Below are 17694 nucleotides of genomic sequence, written 5' to 3' on the forward strand. Positions count from 1 at the left end.
TAGAGCAAAAGATTTCATCCATCAAATCAGATATAATTTCACCAAATCATACACCCAAATCAACCAAGCATGTTATGACTTTCAGGCAATACAATATGACACGACTCGACTCATCCTGATACATATAACTTGGTCGGATTCAGCGAATGCTTGCACTTGTGGTGGATACCTCTGCTCACCCCCGAGCTATGTGTTACGAGTGTTACAATGAATCAGTTTTCCCTCACCACAAGGTTAGCCCTTAATGGATTTCAGGCCTCCTGCTACTCTCACCACAAGAGTCAGTCCGCTCTATGTGAGACTAACTGACCCCTTAGAGCGTCAAGATGCAACCTTACCTTGAATCCTTACCTAGTTATACAGATGGGGCACCACCATAGACACCCACTAAAAGGGGCCATGAAATTACGTCCCGACCATTGAAGCGCAACCCCGGAGGTCTCACCTAGAGACTCCAAGGAATTACACACTAACACACACCAAGAATCATAAAACAACAATGAGGGAACACTAATCATGCTTTCAATGTCATACCAACCCCTGAAAATAATTCCTCATTCGTATCACATGTTGAATCCTTACCACTAGTCATTACCACCTCATGTGTATGTGGCCTCATCTCATATCAATACCATGTCCCATAAATTCCAACTCACTCATTAATTTCACATGCCAAGTTTCCACGATATCCATCATTCCATTCATGAATTATGTCACGCATGCATGTCAATCCATTATATATATAAATAAATAAATAAATATATATATATATATACATATCTCAACATAACAATCATACCCAAACAATTACCAATTATCCAAGAGCAACCAAGCACCCAAACCACGCACTGTCTCGCCCAGCCCCTCGTCAAGATGAAGGGTCTCGCTCAGGCGAGCCCCCTTCGCCTAGGCAAGGGCTCAAAAATAGAAATAGGAACCAACGTGGGATCTCGCTTAGGCGAGACCCCTCTCGCCTGGGCGAGTTGTTCGCTCGCTCAAAAGAATGAACTGGTCGCCTGGGCGACCTTTTGCGAAAAAGGTTTGGACGAGCCTCCGCCAGACTCGTTTAGGCGAGTCCGACTCGCCTGAGCGAGATTACCAGTTCTCGCCCAATTCTCGCCCTGGTCTCACCTGCAACATATGCATCTTTTCCAAACCCACCCATCATACAAGGTATCCCACACACCACAAACCACGATTTATCCATACAAACATCCAGCAAACTCATAAACAGATCAAAAACAACTCAAACTCGAAACCCTAACTTCCCGTACCTGGGCAAGGCTAGCTGGAAACCTGGACACCCAAACTATGGAGCACAAACAGCTTCTAGGAACAGACTCGGAGCTGGAAAATAGTGTAAGAGTGGGTTATTACGGAACCCTAACAACAACTACGAAAACAGGCCAAAGAAGGAAACTACGAGTCGGAGAGCAGTTACGTGAGCTAAGAACGGGGCCAAACTGAAAGCGAACTGAAAACACAACGGAACCCTAATAGAGAAAGCGGCTGCGGCTCTAAGCACCAAGGTAGCAGAAATCTGAAAAAGTGTGGAATTAGGTCAGACTTGGGTGGCTTTATCTTTTGGGCCAGCCCTAAGGCCTAATAGCTCAAGGGTAGCCCTTAAAGCTTTAGGGCAGGAAATTGGGCCTTACATTCTCCCCGACAACAAAAATTTTCGACCTAAAAAATGAATACTTACCAGGTAAAAAGGTGTGGGTGTGATTTCCTCATGTCCTCCTCTAACTCCCAATTCGAGTCACCCGTTCTCTGATCCCATATGACTTTAACCAAGCAGATCTCTTTTCCTTAGTGTTCCTTAACTTTGCTATTCTCTAGAGCGATGGGTGGTACTTCCACTGTGAGGTCTTCCCTGATCTGTATATCCTCGACTTTCAACTCATGAGTTGGGTTAAACACGTACTTTCTTAACTGTGAGACATGAAATACTGGGTGAAGGTTTGCCAACTGAGGGGGTAAAGCTATCTCATAAGCCACCGGCCCAATCCTCCTCGTGATTTGATATGGGCCAAGGAATTTAGGAGAAAGTTTCCTTGAGCGGAGAGCCCTTCCCGCACCAGTGGTTCGGGTCACCCTCAAGAACACATGATCGCCAGCTGCGAACTCCAAAGGCCTCCTCCTACGGTCTGCATATGCCTTCTGCCCACTCTGAGAAGCCTGCATTCTGTTCCTCACCATCCTCACCTTCTCAGTGGTCTGCTCTAATAATTCTGGTCCAACCAATACCGCTTCCCCATCCTGATACCAACAGAGTGGGGTCCTGCACCTCCTGCCATAAATAGTCTCGTATGGCCCCATGCCTATGCTCGCATGAAAACTGTTGTTGTAGGTGAATTTTATCAAAGGTAATACCTCATCCCAAGCACCTAAGTGGTTCAATATGCACGTCCTCAATAAATCCTCTAACGACTGAATCGTCCTCTCAAACTGGCCATCGGTCTGAGGGTGGTAGGCTGAACTCATCGTCAACTTGGTCCCCAAAGCCTCATGTAAGGTTTGCCAGAACTGGGATGTAAATCGTTGGTCTCTGTCAGAAACTATGCTCGAAGGTACTCCATGCAACCTCACGATCTCCTTAATGTACAACTGGGCTAACTTGGCCATGGACATCCTCAAGTTCATCGCCAAGAAGTGGACACTCTTGGTCAATCGATCCACTATCATCCAGATGGTGTCATGTCCCCTAAAAGTCCATGGCAAATGGGTCACAAAGTCCATCGAGATGCTATCCCATTTCCACACGGGTATCTCCAAAGGCTGTAAAATCCCACCGGGTCTCTAGTGTTCCACCTTTGCCTTCTGACAAGTCAGATAGACTGATACAAACTGCGCCACATCCTTCTTCATTCCTTGCCACCAGAAGTTTTCCTTGAGATCCTGGTACATCTTAGTCATGCCGGGATGCAGACTAAGACGACTCTTATGCCCCTCCTCAAGGATCAATCGTTTCACCTCGGCATCGTCAGGTATGCACACCCTGCCCTGGAACCTCAGTATACATCATCATCCATAGTAAAGTCTCTGGCCTCATCCGACCCAAGTTGTTCTCTGACTCCGTTTAGACTGGCATCCAACAACTGCCTCTCTCTGACTGAGTCTAAAAAGTCACTAGATATAGTAAGGGTACTACACCTAATGGATTCGGACCCCAACTCCACTTGTAGTCTCATGTCTCTGAACTTTTCTAGCAGTTTCACCTCCTTTATCATGAGATGTGTCGTATGTACAGTCTTCCTACTCAAGGTATCCGCTACCACATTTGCCTTCCCCGGGTGATACAACAGTTCGAAATCATAGTCCTTAAGAAACTTCATCCACCTTCTCTGCCTCATGTTCATCTCTTTCTGGTCAAACAGATACCTCAGGCTCTTATGATCGCTGAACACATGGAACTGAGCACCATAGAGATAGTGCCTTCAGATCTTTAAGGCAAATACTATCGCTGCCAACTCCAGGTCATGAGTGGGGTAGTTACGCTCATGCACCTTAAGTTGCTTCGAAGCGTACGCCACCGCCTTCTTCTCTTGCATTAGAACACAGCCGAGCCCAAGATGAGATGCGTCACAGTAGACTTCAAACGGTTTCCCCACATTCGGAATTACCAATATAGGAGCACTTGTCAACCTTCTCTTTAGCTCCTGAAAGCTCTTCTCACACTTGTCTGTCCAAGTGAAAGGTTGGTCCTTCCGAGTAAGTAAAGTCAGAGGCGCCGCTATCTTGGAGAATTCCTCTATGACTCTCCTATAGTAGCCTGCCAACCCTACAAAGCTCTTGATCTTTGTGGCCGACTTAGGACTTTCCCACTTGACCACTGCCTCGACTTTCGCAGGATCCACTGCAATCTCCTAGGCGGATATCACATGCCCCAAAAACTGAACCTCATCCATCCAGAACTCACACTTGGACAACTTGGCATATAGTTGCTTCTCTCTCAAAACACCAAGTACCAACCTCACGTGTTCTGCATGCTCCTCCTGAGTCTTGGAATAAATAAGGATGTCGTCTATGAAGACTACGACAAACTTATCTAGGAAGGGCCAGAAGATCCTGTTCATGTAGTCCATAAACATCGCCGGAGTGTTGGTCACCCCAAAAGGCATAACCACATACTCGTAGTGGCCATATCTGGACTTGAAGGCCGTTTTCTGTACATCGTCAGCCTTTACAAAATCTGATGGTATTCCGACCGCAGATCAATCTTCGAGAACACTGATGATCCATGTAGCTGATCCATCAAGTCGTCGATTCTCGGGAGAGGGTACTTATTCTTGATTGTCATTTTGTTCAACTGTCTATAGTCCACACACAGACGTGAAGTCCCATCTTTCTTCACTAACAGCACTGGTGCTCCCCAAGGCGAAGTGCTGGGTCGGATAAACTGCTTTGCCATCAGTTCCTCTATTTGTTTCTTAAGTTCAACCAACTCTGCCGGAGCCATGCGGTATGGAGCCATCGATACCGGACCCGTCCCCGACACTAGATCGATAGAGAATTCCACCTCTCTGTGGAAAGGTAGCCCTGGCACTTCCTCTGGGAATGCATCCTCGAACTCCTGCACTACTGGTATGGCGGACTCCATCCTTCCTCCTTCCACCTCTAGATGCGTGAAGATCACAAAGCACTGTGCACCACCTCGCAGTTCCTTCAGAACCCCTTGGGACGATAACAACTCAGGCTCCTTCGAGTCTGGGAATAACAGTCCCTTCTCTCGGCACTCTATAAGAATGCGATTGGCAGAAAGCCAATCCATCCCTAAGATTACCTCCAACTCTTGTAGAGGCAAGTAGATTAGGTTCACTTTGTACCTGCGTCCCTCTACCTCCACTGGACACCTCGCACATAAGGATGACGTACTGACTAAACCCGACGTCGGAGTAGACACCGCAAGCTCACACTGCAGCTCGCAGACCGGCAGACCCAACCGTTCAACACATGCATTTGACACAAAGGAGTGTGTCGCTCCAGAATCATATAACACATAACATCTCATCCCAGAAATCACACAATAACCCATAACGAGGTAATCCGAACCTGCCGTCTCTGCTCCGGTCATGGCGTAGACTCTGCCCATCGCCTGAGGCCTGTTGTCTCTATCCTTCCCATAGTCGCCTTTCTTGTCACAGTTGTTGCACCGGCAATAACCCTCCATACGTGGGCAAGCGTTCCTCAGGTGAGGGCCTCCACATATGTAGCACTGTACTCGACCCTGTTGAGGGGAGAAGCTCCTAGACCCCTAAGGTTGATGGTGGGGCCTATCATATGGTCTCCTCCTCTCCTCGTGTCTGGGCTTGGACCCAGATGGTCAACCAATCCTCTGAGGCGGCTGCGGCTGCTGTCGACGCTGGCCTTCTACCTCACGTTTCATCTTCTCCATTACTCTGGCCTTCTCCACTAGAGCGGCAAAGTCCTTGATGGACAAAGGAGCCACCATCAACCGGATATCACCGCAAAGACCATTCTCAAACTTCCTGCATCGCCACTCCTCATCAAGTGGCAAGGTGTAAAAATGGCTGAGGTGCTTGAATCTCTCAACATACTCTGACACAGTCTTCCCTCCCTAGGTCAACTGGAGGAACTCAACCTCCTTGCGTACCGAATGTTGTCTAGAAAGTACTCGAAGAGGAATCTCTCCCTGAAAGCCTCCCACGTCACAGGCTCCTCCATCTCCTCTAGGATGGATTTGGTGTTGATCCACCAATGTTCTGCCTCTCCCGTGAGCATATACACAGAGAATGCCAACCTGTTCTTTGTGGGGCACATCTTTGCATCATAGATGCGATCCAGGTCCTTCAGCCATTGGTCTGCGGTGTCAGGACTAGTCTTGCCATCAAACTTCGCCGGATGGTGCTTCAGAAAGTCCTCCAGACTCCACTCCCTAACTGCAGGTCGTGGCTCAGGACCAAACATAGGGGCAGCCGCCCTGTTCTCCTCCAGCTGGCGGAGGGCCTCCATATGCTGTCGATGAGCATCCTTAGCAGCTACTCTTGCAGCCTCCATCTGCTGCATCACTGCCTGTTGCTACTCAAGCGACACCGCCTGTCGCTGCATAGATGCCTCATGCTGCTGCATCATCGCAGTACTTTGCTGTGCCATAGTCGCTACCATGGCTTCTATAGCTCTTGCGATGTCCGGTGCATCGCCCTGGGAGGATTGAGCGTTCCTACGGTGAGGTGCCATAGCTCACTGGAACATAGAAAATCACTTGGTTAGGCTCGGTAAGATAGGATTTTAACTAAACACTCAGAGACACATAGAGAAAGCTAAGCAGACAATCCAAGTCCACAAACCTAAGGAATGACCGCTCTGATACCACAAATGTAACGTCCCATTTAATTAATAGCGTAATTAAAAGAAAACGCCACACATAAATAGTACAATAGCGCAGTCTTGGGGTCCTTAACCCAACCCCTACAAAACCAGGCACACCAAGATGCCAAAGAAAACAGTTGAAAATTCTAGAACCTACAAGTAGAGTAATGAAACATGATGAAATACATGGGACAAAGCCCTAAAGAATGGCCAAAGAAAACTAAGTTCCAACCCATGCAGATTATGTAGCGGAACCATCACCACTATGTTGTCTGCGGGTGTTCCTCGCATCTGCTCACACCAACAAGTTGATGATCATCGCAAAAGAAAGTACCACACAACAGAACACACAACAAAGAAAGTAGGGTAAGCTAGAGCACAAAAGATTTCATCCATCAAATCAGATATAATTTCACCAAATCATACACCCAAATCAACCAAGCATGTTATGACTTTCAGGCAATACACTATGACACGACTCGACTCATCCGGATACATATAACTTGGTCGGATTCAGCGGGTACTTGCACTTATGGTGGATACCTCTGCTCACCCCTGAGCTGCTCACCCCCGAGCTATGTGTTACAAGTGTTACAATGAATCAGTTTTCCCTCACCACAAGGTTAGCCCTTAATGGATTTCAGGCCTCCTACTACTCTCACCACAAGAGTCAGTCCACTCTATGTGAGACTAACTGACCCCTTAGAGCGTCAGGATGCAACCTTACCTTAAATCCTTACCTAGTTATACAGATGGGGCACCACCATAGACACCCACTAAAAGGGGCCATGGAATTACGTCCCAACCACTGAAGTGTAACCCTGAAGGTCTCACCTAGAGACTCCAAGGAATTACACACTAACACACACCAAGAATCATAAAACAACAATGAGGGAACACTAATCATGCTTTCAATTTCATACCAACCCCTGAAAATAATTCCTCATTCGTATCAAATGTTGAATCCTTACCATTGGTCATTACCACCTCATGTGTATGGGGCCTCATCTCATATCAATACCATGTCCCATAAATTCCAACTCACTCATTAATTTCACATGCCAAGTTTCCACGATATCCATCATTCCATTCATGAATTATGTCACACATGCATGTCAATCCATTATATATATACATATCTCAACATAACAATCATACCCAAACAATTACCAATTATCCAAGAGCAACCAAGCACCCAAACCACGCACTGTCTCGCCCAGCCCCTCGCTCAGGATGAAGGATCTCGCTCAGGCGAGACAGTCTCGCTCAGGCGAGCCCCCTTCGCCTAGGCGAGGGCTCAAAAACAGATACAGGAACCAACGCGGGATCTCGCTTAGGCGAGACCCCTCTCGCCTGGGCGAGTTGTTCGCTCGCTCAAAAGAATGAACTGGTCACCTGGGCGACCTTTCACGAAAAAGGTTTGGGCGAGCCTCCGCCAGACTCGCTTAGGCGAGTCCGACTCGTCTGGGGAGATTACCAGTTCTCGCCTTGGTCTCACCTGCAGCAGATGCATCTTTTCCAAACCCACCCATCATATAAGGTATCCCACGCACCACAAACCACGATTTATCCATACAAACATCCAGCAAACTCATAAACAGATCAAAAACAACTCAAACTCGAAACTCTAACTTCCCGTACCTGGGCAAGGCTAGCTGGAAACCTGGACACCCAAACTGTGGAGCACAAACAGCTTCTAGGAACAGACTCAGAGTTGGAAAACAGTGTAAGAGTGGGTTATTATGGAACCCTAACAACAACTACGAAAACAGGCCAAAGAAGGAAACTACGAGTCGGAGAGCACTTACGTGAGCTAAGGATGGGGCCAAACTGAAAGCGAACTGAAAACACAGCGGAACCCTAACAGAGAAAGCGGATGCGGCTCTAAGCACCAAGGTAGCAGAAATCTGAAAAGTGTAGAATTAGGTCAGACTTGGGAGGCTTTATCTTTTGGGCCAGCCCTAAGACCCAATAACTCAAGGACAATCCTTAAAGCTTTAGGGCATGAAACTGGGCCTTACATATACCATAAAAGATATCAACGTTTAAGACATTTTAGTAGAATTTCAATTCAAAATATGCTAAATGAGACAAAGGTGAAAGATTTCCTTGTCCAGGTTTAGTACTCGTGAAAATGTAAAAGATGTGAAGAATAAAATAGGGAGTGCAAAAAGCAACCCAAATTGGACAAGGTTGTTTGTTCACGCGTAAACTTGTCAACGATCCATAGAAAATCATACGATTTTTAAATTATTTGGTCCTAACATCATTTAAATATTTCATGTTTACTAATATTATTTAAATAATTAACGATTAATTAACGGTATTTGTCACGTAAGAATTTGTAGTTTCTTTTTTAATTTTATAATTATATTTTTTTATTTTTTTATTTTAAAAAATATTCACATGTCAAAGTTAATATTATATATTTTATATTTAATTTTATTTCTATATTTATTATTTTTATCTAATTTAATCTTTTTTTTTATTAAAATAGAGCAATTGTATTTCTTTTTAAATTGAAAATATTTAATTTTTATATAAATATTATAATGATATTTTTATTAAAATTAATATTTTATTAAATATTATTTTATGTGATTTTATAATCTTAAAATTTGAAACCAATGGTATTAGTCTTCACACTTAAAATATTGATTCTAATTTTAAATCAACCGTAAACCTAAATAAAAAATATTTAATAAAAATATAAATTTTAATAAAACCATTAATATAACATTTGTATAAAAATTAAATTTGATATTAATTTTAAAAATTCTCATTTTAAAGAAAAAAAAGATTGAATTGAATAACAACAATAGATATAAGAACCAAATTAAATATAAAACATTAACCTTAACACAATAACATTAACCATGTGGCAAGATTTTAGTGTGATATGTGAATTTTTTTTTAAAATAAAAAACAATTAAAAGTCAAAAAAATCATAAATTAACTCACAGTCGTTAATCATTTAAATCGGTGGATGGACCAAAATAAATATATTATAACTGAACTGAGAAGACTAAACCAAAATACGGATCAAATGTTAATTTAACCTACAATTTTATATTACCAATTTACAACTATTTTTATTAAAAAGTTTGATTTATCTTTTAACGAAATATCCTAATTTAACATATCATTCTTAAAATCATTGTTGTAAATTGATAGCAAGTAGTATTGCCATAATTCACACTGAAAAAAACACCTGAATGGTAGATATTAGTATCTTTATTTGATCCGATAGGAAAATCAAAATACCCACTTCATGTACTTCTAAAAAGGAATACAGTGTTTATTCGAAGGACAGTTATATTTTTAATAAATTTTGATAATTTTTTTCTTATGATATGATATGTCATTTCTTAAATAACTTTAAAATTTTGAAAAAAGTAAATAAAAACTAATTAAAAAATAACACCGTAAAATTATAAAAGAAAATTGTTAAAATTTAGTAATAAAAATAATTTTCCATCTTCGAAAAGCGATAAAGTTAATAAAAAAACTACAAATTTCATTCGAGCTAAAAGGCCATGCTATACACATTCTGAACTAATAAGCTTGGGAAGAGATGAAGAACAAAGTGAATTTGCAGAAAGAGAGAGAGAGAGAGAGAGAGAGAGAGAGAGAGAGAGAGAGAGAGAGAGAGAGAGAGAGAGAGAGAGAGAGAGAGAGAGAGAGAGAGAGAGAGAGAGAGAGAGAGAAAGAGAGAAAGCGAAAAGTGCAATCTTTGTGAATGTCTGAGATCACCCATAAAGCGCGTTGAAGGCATCACATCTGTTCCGAACCTCTCCATCCTTTCCGGTTTTGACGTCCAAGGCGCTGAGTTTTTCGATGGCAAGAGCGAAGTCCTGGAAGAACTTGGCTTCATCATCGGCGTATTTCTCAACGAAGGGCTTCGTTCTGGGATCAGTGAAGAGGGCAGTGTCAGTGGCCAGCAACCCCAACCCTCGCCGCAAGTTCTTGAAATACATGTTGTCGAACTTCACCGGAGTTATCACGTCATTGTAAGCCGCCATGGTAGGGTCCTTCGTGTAGTTCTCGCAGAGTTTCCTCAGCCCCGCCGCGTACTCCGGGTTATAGGCGGGGTCAGTTTCCGAAGTTTTGCTGAAGCGGAAGAGCCTGTGGACGAACTGGTCGCAGTGCGACATCCCTATGGTGTGTGCGCCGATCAGGGCCACCATTTCCTGCACGGAGAACCCTTTTTTGGCGAAGAGGGGGATCACTTGGGACATAGTCATGTTCGGTAACGGGAACTGGTTTTCCGAGCTGGAGATTTTCGATTCCAGGGAGTCTTTTCGCCCGAATTGGACCGTGAAGGTGGGTCCGCCGGAGTTCGCCACCAGTTCACTGGCGGCAGCGGCGAGGATGTCGGCGCACGAGACGACGTTCGGGCACTCCAGCTCGAGGACGTTCTTGACACGCAAGACGGCGTCGAAGCCGTCGCCGGAGAGTTGGAGGTTGACGGCGTGGTCGCGCTCGGCGGTGTTGTAGGCGTTGGAGGTGACGAGGATGGAGGCGTCGCAGCCGCCGACCATGCAGTCGTGGAAGAGGAGGCGGAGGGTGGCGGCGGCGGTGGAGGGCGTGTTATGTTGTTTTTCTTTAACGATTTTTCGGACGGTTTCGAGGAAGTTGGGACAGGTTTTTTTGTAGTAATCGGGAGTGAGTTTGTTTTGCATGGAGGGGAGGAATGATAGGGAGAGGAAGAGGAAAATGGTGATAGGGTTGTTGTATAGTGTCATGTTTGGTGAATTTTTTGTATGAAGCTAAAGTTGATGAAGCTTTATGAGAAAATTAAATTTGAAGGAATGCATTGTTGGGTGAATTGTGGAAGTGAGAATTCAGAGGAAGGTGATGGCTACTTTTAGTTACCCTTTTTAATGATCCTCCTTTAAGCAAGTTTGCTTTTGAGGTGCAAATTCAATATTCTTTAGCAATGGTGAACCATTTAATTAGTGAACTCTAATTTCTTAGATTTAATGATTAAGAATTGCATTTGACCATGGTCCCACCGATATCGGTTTCATTATAATTAACTTTTTCAGTTTTAAAAAGAAATATAGAAAAATATCTTTTTACACCGAAAACATTGCTTCACAATCTACTTTCACGATTAATATAATCATTTTAATGAAAAAATTTCATATTATAAAAAAATAAATTGAAAAAAAAAACTGTGAATATTGAATGTGTAAAGATTTATTTCGTATAAAAGTTTATTAACTCCAAGACTGTGCTTCTTTGTTACGTTCTATAAGTAGATTTGAAGAAGTGAATTTAAGTAGAATCGAAGGAAAAGAGAGTGAAAGTTGGATTGTTTGGATTAAAGAAAGATGATAAGATTTTAATAGAAATGAAAGGAAAATTTATAAAGATTAGTAAGTGATGTGATAGATATATAATAGATTAAAATTAATGGTTAAAAAGTGAACTTATTTTCCGCTTAAATCTCACAAATCCTTCCACATCAACTAATACAAATACAATAAACAGCATCTGTATTTCCATCCTCTCCCATAGTAAATTCACAGAACCAATGCTAGAAGTTTATTGAATGACAAAGTAATCGTGTCCAACAATATAATTGATAAAAAAACATGTGAAACTGGGTTGATTCAGGACTTACATAAGAAAAAGAAAAGTGACCGATGAAGTTGACAAATTCAGCCAACCCAATTAAATTTGGGCTGGATCGTCATCTTAAATGTTATGTAATTTCTTTCTGCACCCCATGGTCAAAAGACTCACCTGTCATCCTTGCTGTCGTCATCTCTTTGTAATGACTACCATTTTTGTCTAATGTGTTGTATTATGCATTTATTAAAGGGAAAAAAGTATTTTACATTATTCAGTTTGAAAATTACTTTTTACATGATTTTTTTTTTTAAATTATGCAATTTTAATTTTAAATTATACAATCTAAAAGTAAAGAAATTTCATTACATGATTCAAAATTTATGTTGAAAGATTAATTTTAAATTATGTAATTTAAAAATATTTTTTAAACAAATAATAATTTTCGTATTTACAGAACTGCAAAAGAAATGACCAAGTTGTTTTGATTTAAAATTTCTGAAACACTTTATACAAATAGCGTATCGTTGCAGATATTTCTGTGGTCATTGTCCGAAGTAGAGTCGGCAACTTCAACGTTTGACGATTCCACTTGATTCAACAAATACTATTTTAGGTTAAAGCAGCAAAGTGCAATTTTTTTAAGAATCTAATAATCTAATCTAATACTATATATATATATATATATATATATATATATATATATATATATAAATGGTAACAAACAGCACATTCTTAATAAAATAATATATCTGTAAAAGTTTAAATTAATTTTTCTTTTCACAAACAAAAAAACCACTATATGTCGATCAATCATAATTTTGACGAAAATAATAATAATAATAAAAGTAAAACCAATTCAAATTGTTGTATCTAACCCATTCTTTTTCACTGGAATTCTTCTCTTTTTTAGATATTTTTTTTCTTCTCTCCAAGTTTTTTTTTTCTTTGGTCTCTTTTTTCCGCCTATGGTCGACATGGTGGTTTTTGTTTAGTGTCTCCATACATCTTCACCATGTATTGTGGCCCAAACCTAGCCTCGAGGGTTTCAAACCCACGACCTCCCGATGCAGAGCGAGCAGGCATGGCGATGATGCTTCAGAGAAACAGCATCAGAGAAACAGCATGGAAAAAGAAGAGATAGCGCGAGATGAAGAAGAAAACAAGAGAAGAGAGCTTGAAGGTAAGTAACCAAGACTAATCTTTTATTATTCTGTGTGTTTCTTCATACACTGTACAAAGGAGGAGATCTATTTTAAATAGTCTCCGCAAGAAGGAAAAAGGGGAAACAGAAATCCTAACTAATCATCTAACAGAAAACAGAAAACCTAACTAACACTAAACATAAAACCCTAACAGAAAACCCTTGATCGAGGGTTTTCAATACCCTCCCCTCAAGTTGGATGATGTATGTCCATCAGTCCAAGCTTGGGAAGAATGGTTTTAAAAAAGGTTCGATGGAGAGCTTTTGTGAAAATATCCGTGAGTTGATCATCGAAGCGAATCAGCAACAAGTGGAAGAGTTTCTTCTGGAGTTTTTCGCGGACGACATGGCAATCAAGATCAATATGTTTGGTGCGCTCATGGAAAGTGGGATTGTGAGCTATTTGTCTGGCAGACTGGCTGTCGCAATAGAGTACAGCTTGGTCAGTGTGTTGAACATGGAAGTCGTGGAGAAGGTAGCTGAGCCACTGTACTTCACAAGTGGTAGTGGCCAGGGCTCGGTATTCGGCCTCTGAAGAGGATCTGGATACAGTGCTTTGCTTCTTTGATTTCCAGGAAATCAAGGAGTTCCCCAGGAACACGCAGTAACCAGTAACACTACGTCTTGTGTCTGGACAAGTGGCCCAGTCAGAGTCGCTGAAAGCTTTGATTTGCATGTCATTAGTGGCAGCAAAGAAAAGACCATTGGCAGGACTGGTTTTTAGATATCTAAGGATGTGTTGGGCTGCTTGTTGGTGATGGATGGTAGGTGCCTGCACAAATTGGCTAAGTAAGTGTACTGAATAACAAATATCAGGTCTTGAGTTAGTAAGATAAAGCAACTTCCCTATCAGACGTCTATAGGATTCAGGGTCATTGATAGGATCAGCAGCTTTGTCAAAAAGATCTTTAGTGTTGTTCATGAGAGGAGTCTGGCATGGTTTGCAATCCAGCATTCCAGTTTCAGATAGGATGTCCAGAGCATATTTTCTCTGGCATAAGTATATTCCTTTGGTAGATCTAGCCACTTCAAAGCCTAGGAAGTATTTTAGGCTTCCCAAATCCTTAATTCTGAAGGCTTCATGTAGGGAGGCCTTTATTTTATCAATTTCATTCAGGGAGTTACCTGCCAAGATTACATCGTCTACATACACAAGGAGAACAGTGAAAGTGTCTGATTTTACTTTAGTAAAAAGAGAATGGTCAGATTGGGATTGAGAAAAACCAGCAGAAATAAGAAAGGAGGATAGTCTAGCAAACCATTGACAGCTGGCTTGTTTCAGGCCATATAGGGATTTAGTTAACCTGCAAACCTGTCTTGGTTTAGGAACTTGAAGCCCAGGGGGTGGATTCATGTAAACCTCCTCATCAAGGTTGCCATGTAAGAAAGCATTATCCACATCAAGTTGGTGCAAATACCAGTTTTTGGTGGCTGCAATGGCTAATAACAGACGCATAATGGTAAGTTTAGCAACAGGGGAAAAAGTATCAATGTAGTCAATCCCCTCTAATTGAGTATACCCTTTAGCTACAAGCCTAGCCTTGTGCCTTTCAATAGTCCCATCAGATTTATATTTGATTTTAAAAATCCATTTACATCCTATAGGTTTCTTTCCTTTAGGTAGATCAGTAAAATACCAGGTTTTATTGTCCTCTAGAGCTTTTATTTCTTTATGAATAACATCAATCCATTTGACATCTTGGCAAGCTTCTGTGTATGTATGTGGTTCATGTGTAGAAGTTATAGCTAGAGTATATTTAAGGTGTTCTTTTGACAAAGATTTGTAAGAAAGGACAGAAGTAATAGGATAATTAGCTTTATGAACAAATTTATTATGAATGAAATGCTTGGGGTTCATGGAATTGTTCACCTGGTGTAAGTAATCCTTCAAATAGGTGGGTGGTTTCCTCTGTCTTTCTGACCTTCGCAAAACCACATTTTCATATTCCTGATCATTGTTGTGTGGGAGATTGATGTCATAATGGCTAGTAGAATCATCACTAGTTGTGTCTGGAATGGATTCTGTTTCTGAATCAGCAGTGTCAGTTCTGGGAAGAGTCTGATTATCAACTCTGGTGTCTTTGGGATAGTTGTCAATGTCATCAAATAGGAAATTTAGGTCATGATCTTTACTGTCAGTGGACTGGATGTGCTGATTAACAGCCTTGTAAGGGAAAATATTCTCATAGAATATCACATTTCTAGATATAAAAATCTCTCTGCTTAAGGTGTCAAGGAGAACATAGCCTTTAATACCTGTTTTAAAACCCAAAAACACACATTTTCTAGCTCTAGGATCAAGTTTAGCTCTATTACATTCAAGGGTACTAGCAAAACACATAGTTCCAAAAACTTTAAGGTTGAGGTAAGTGGGAGGCCTTTTATACAAAATCTGATAAGGACAAACATTACTTAAAACAGTAGTGGGCAATCTATTAATAATATGAACAACATGATTTACAGCATAGCACCAATAGGCTTTAGGCAAATTAGATTGAAATAAAAGGCATCAAGTAATGTTGAGAATGCATTGGTGTTTTCGTTCCACAACAGAGTTTTGTTGGGGAGTTTCAACACAACTTCTTTGATGATCTATCCCATAAGCATTGTACATATCAACACAATTAAATTCTGGACCATTATCAGTTCTAAAAGATTTAATAGTCTTATCAAACTGATTTTTAACATGGATTATAAAATTCTGGATAAGTTTCCTAGTTTCAGACTTAGAATGCATAAGGAAGATCCATGTGTGTCTAGAGTGGTCATCAACCACGTTTAAGAAATATTTATGACCATGAACAGAGGGAATGGCTATGGGCCCCATATATCAAGATGAATAAGATCAAAACAAGCATTAGAAATAGTGTCGCTTTTATAGAAAGGCAATTTATGTTGTTTGGAAAGATGGCATGTATCACAAACATCAGAACCTTTAGATTGAATGTAAGGAAAAGTTTTATAGATTTGCTCAGTGATTCTACGGGCAGGATGTCCAAGTCTATAGTGCCAAGTATCTATATCAACTTTAGACCAATTAAGGACAGTATTAGGAAAAAAATCAGTAATCTTGGTGACAGGAACAATATCAAGATAGTAGAGACCCTGACTGAGATTAGCTTACCCAATCATCTGTGATGTAATAATGTCCTGTATCTGGCAACACTCAGAAGAAAAAATTAGTTTATAGTTCAAATCTTTGATTAAGGTTTGAACTGAAATTAAGTTGAAATGAAATTCAGGAACATATAGGACATTAAAAAGAATTAGATTATCACAGAATTGAACTGTTCTAGCAAAATAGGCAGTGACATCATTATTATTAGGCAATTTTATCTTCACAGGCTTTATTTTGAAAAAGGAAGTGAAGCAATTTTTACTGTGTGCAACATGGTCTGTTGCACCTGTATCAAGAATCCAAAGATTGTTACCTTGTGGATTCCTGTTTGAGTCATTATCATGCTTTTGTACGTGATTGATGTTATGTCCAGTACCCTCAGAGTCATCAAGGACTCTTAGAAGTTTCTGCATCTGTTCTGCTGTGAATCCCTTGACAGATTCATCTCTCATTGGCTGTTTGTCAGCAGAATCTTCCTTCACATTGAGATTACAAACCTGTTGTTCCCTTTTTTCTTGATTGCCCCTTTCCAGAGTATTATTGTTGCCATCATTCTTTTGTTTGTACCAAGGTGGGTACCCATGCTTAGAATAGCATTCTTCAACAGTATGGTTCATCTTATGGTAGTAAGAACACTGCTTGCCATAGTTAGGATTTCTTCCCCTTCCTCTTCCTTGAGACCGGGGCATGATGCCTCGTCCTTGACCTCTCCAATTACTTTGATCTTGAGACTTTCCATGTCTTTCAGAGACGTTAACGAAAGTTTTTCCTTCAGTCCCTAGGCTGGTAGCACCATTATTCTGTCTTTCTTGTTGCATAATGAGATAGTAGACTTTGTTTATATTGGGAAGGGGATCTAAGAGCAGGATTTGAGTTTTCACTGTATTGTAGCTGTCATTCAGACCCTTTAGAAAGCAGATCACATACTCAACCTCCCTCTGTTTTATGAAAATCTTGGAAAGGTTGCAGTCGCAAGATTTACCACAAACGCAATTTGGAACAGGGCGCAGGAACTCCAATTCCTCCCAGACAGTTTTTATATCTGTAAAGAATTGGGTGATGTTTCTCTCCCCTTGTTTGGCAGAATGTATTTCTTGGAGAAGATCAGAAATTCTGAAGTAGTCCCCCTTAGTGAACCTTTCTTTCAGGTCCTTCCACAAATCCCTTGCAGATTCTATGTAAATAACACTCTCAGCAATCTGAGGTGAGAGTGTTCTAATAATCCAAGAGAGAACCATAACATTGGCTCTCTCCTAAGTTTCATATAGAGGATCATCTCTAGTAGGGGTCTTGATGCTGCCATCCACGAACTTCAACTTATTTTTGGACAAAAGGGCTCTTCTCATATTCCTGCTCCAGGAATTATAATTGGTTTCATTCAGAGAAGGTGTAGTGAGGACCTGTCCTGGATTCTCCCCAGGATGAATATAGTAGGGGCTTGTGGGAATTAAAGATTGGTCAAGAT

General features: G+C 41.1%; 1 protein-coding gene and 1 pseudogene across 1 annotated transcript; both read right to left on the reverse strand.

Moving 5' to 3' along the window:
• Nucleotides 1-9960: 9960 nt before the first annotated feature.
• On the reverse strand, nt 9961-11111 carry LOC114175276 (peroxidase 31 pseudogene; annotated as a pseudogene).
• Nucleotides 11112-16231: 5120 nt separating this feature from the next.
• Nucleotides 16232-17482, reverse strand: LOC146887850 (uncharacterized). The gene has a single exon (XM_085670434.1). It carries the CDS (start codon nt 17465-17467, stop codon nt 16232-16234), a length of 1236 nt encoding a protein of 411 aa, XP_085526560.1. The 5' UTR covers nt 17468-17482.
• Between the last annotated feature and the right edge of the window lie 212 nt (nt 17483-17694).

Source organism: Vigna unguiculata, chromosome 3 (assembly GCF_037176805.1).
Source record: "Vigna unguiculata cultivar grain cowpea cultivar isolate G323 ecotype 2 chromosome 3, ASM3717680v1, whole genome shotgun sequence".
In the NCBI taxonomy this organism is placed as follows: Eukaryota; Viridiplantae; Streptophyta; class Magnoliopsida; order Fabales; family Fabaceae; genus Vigna; species Vigna unguiculata.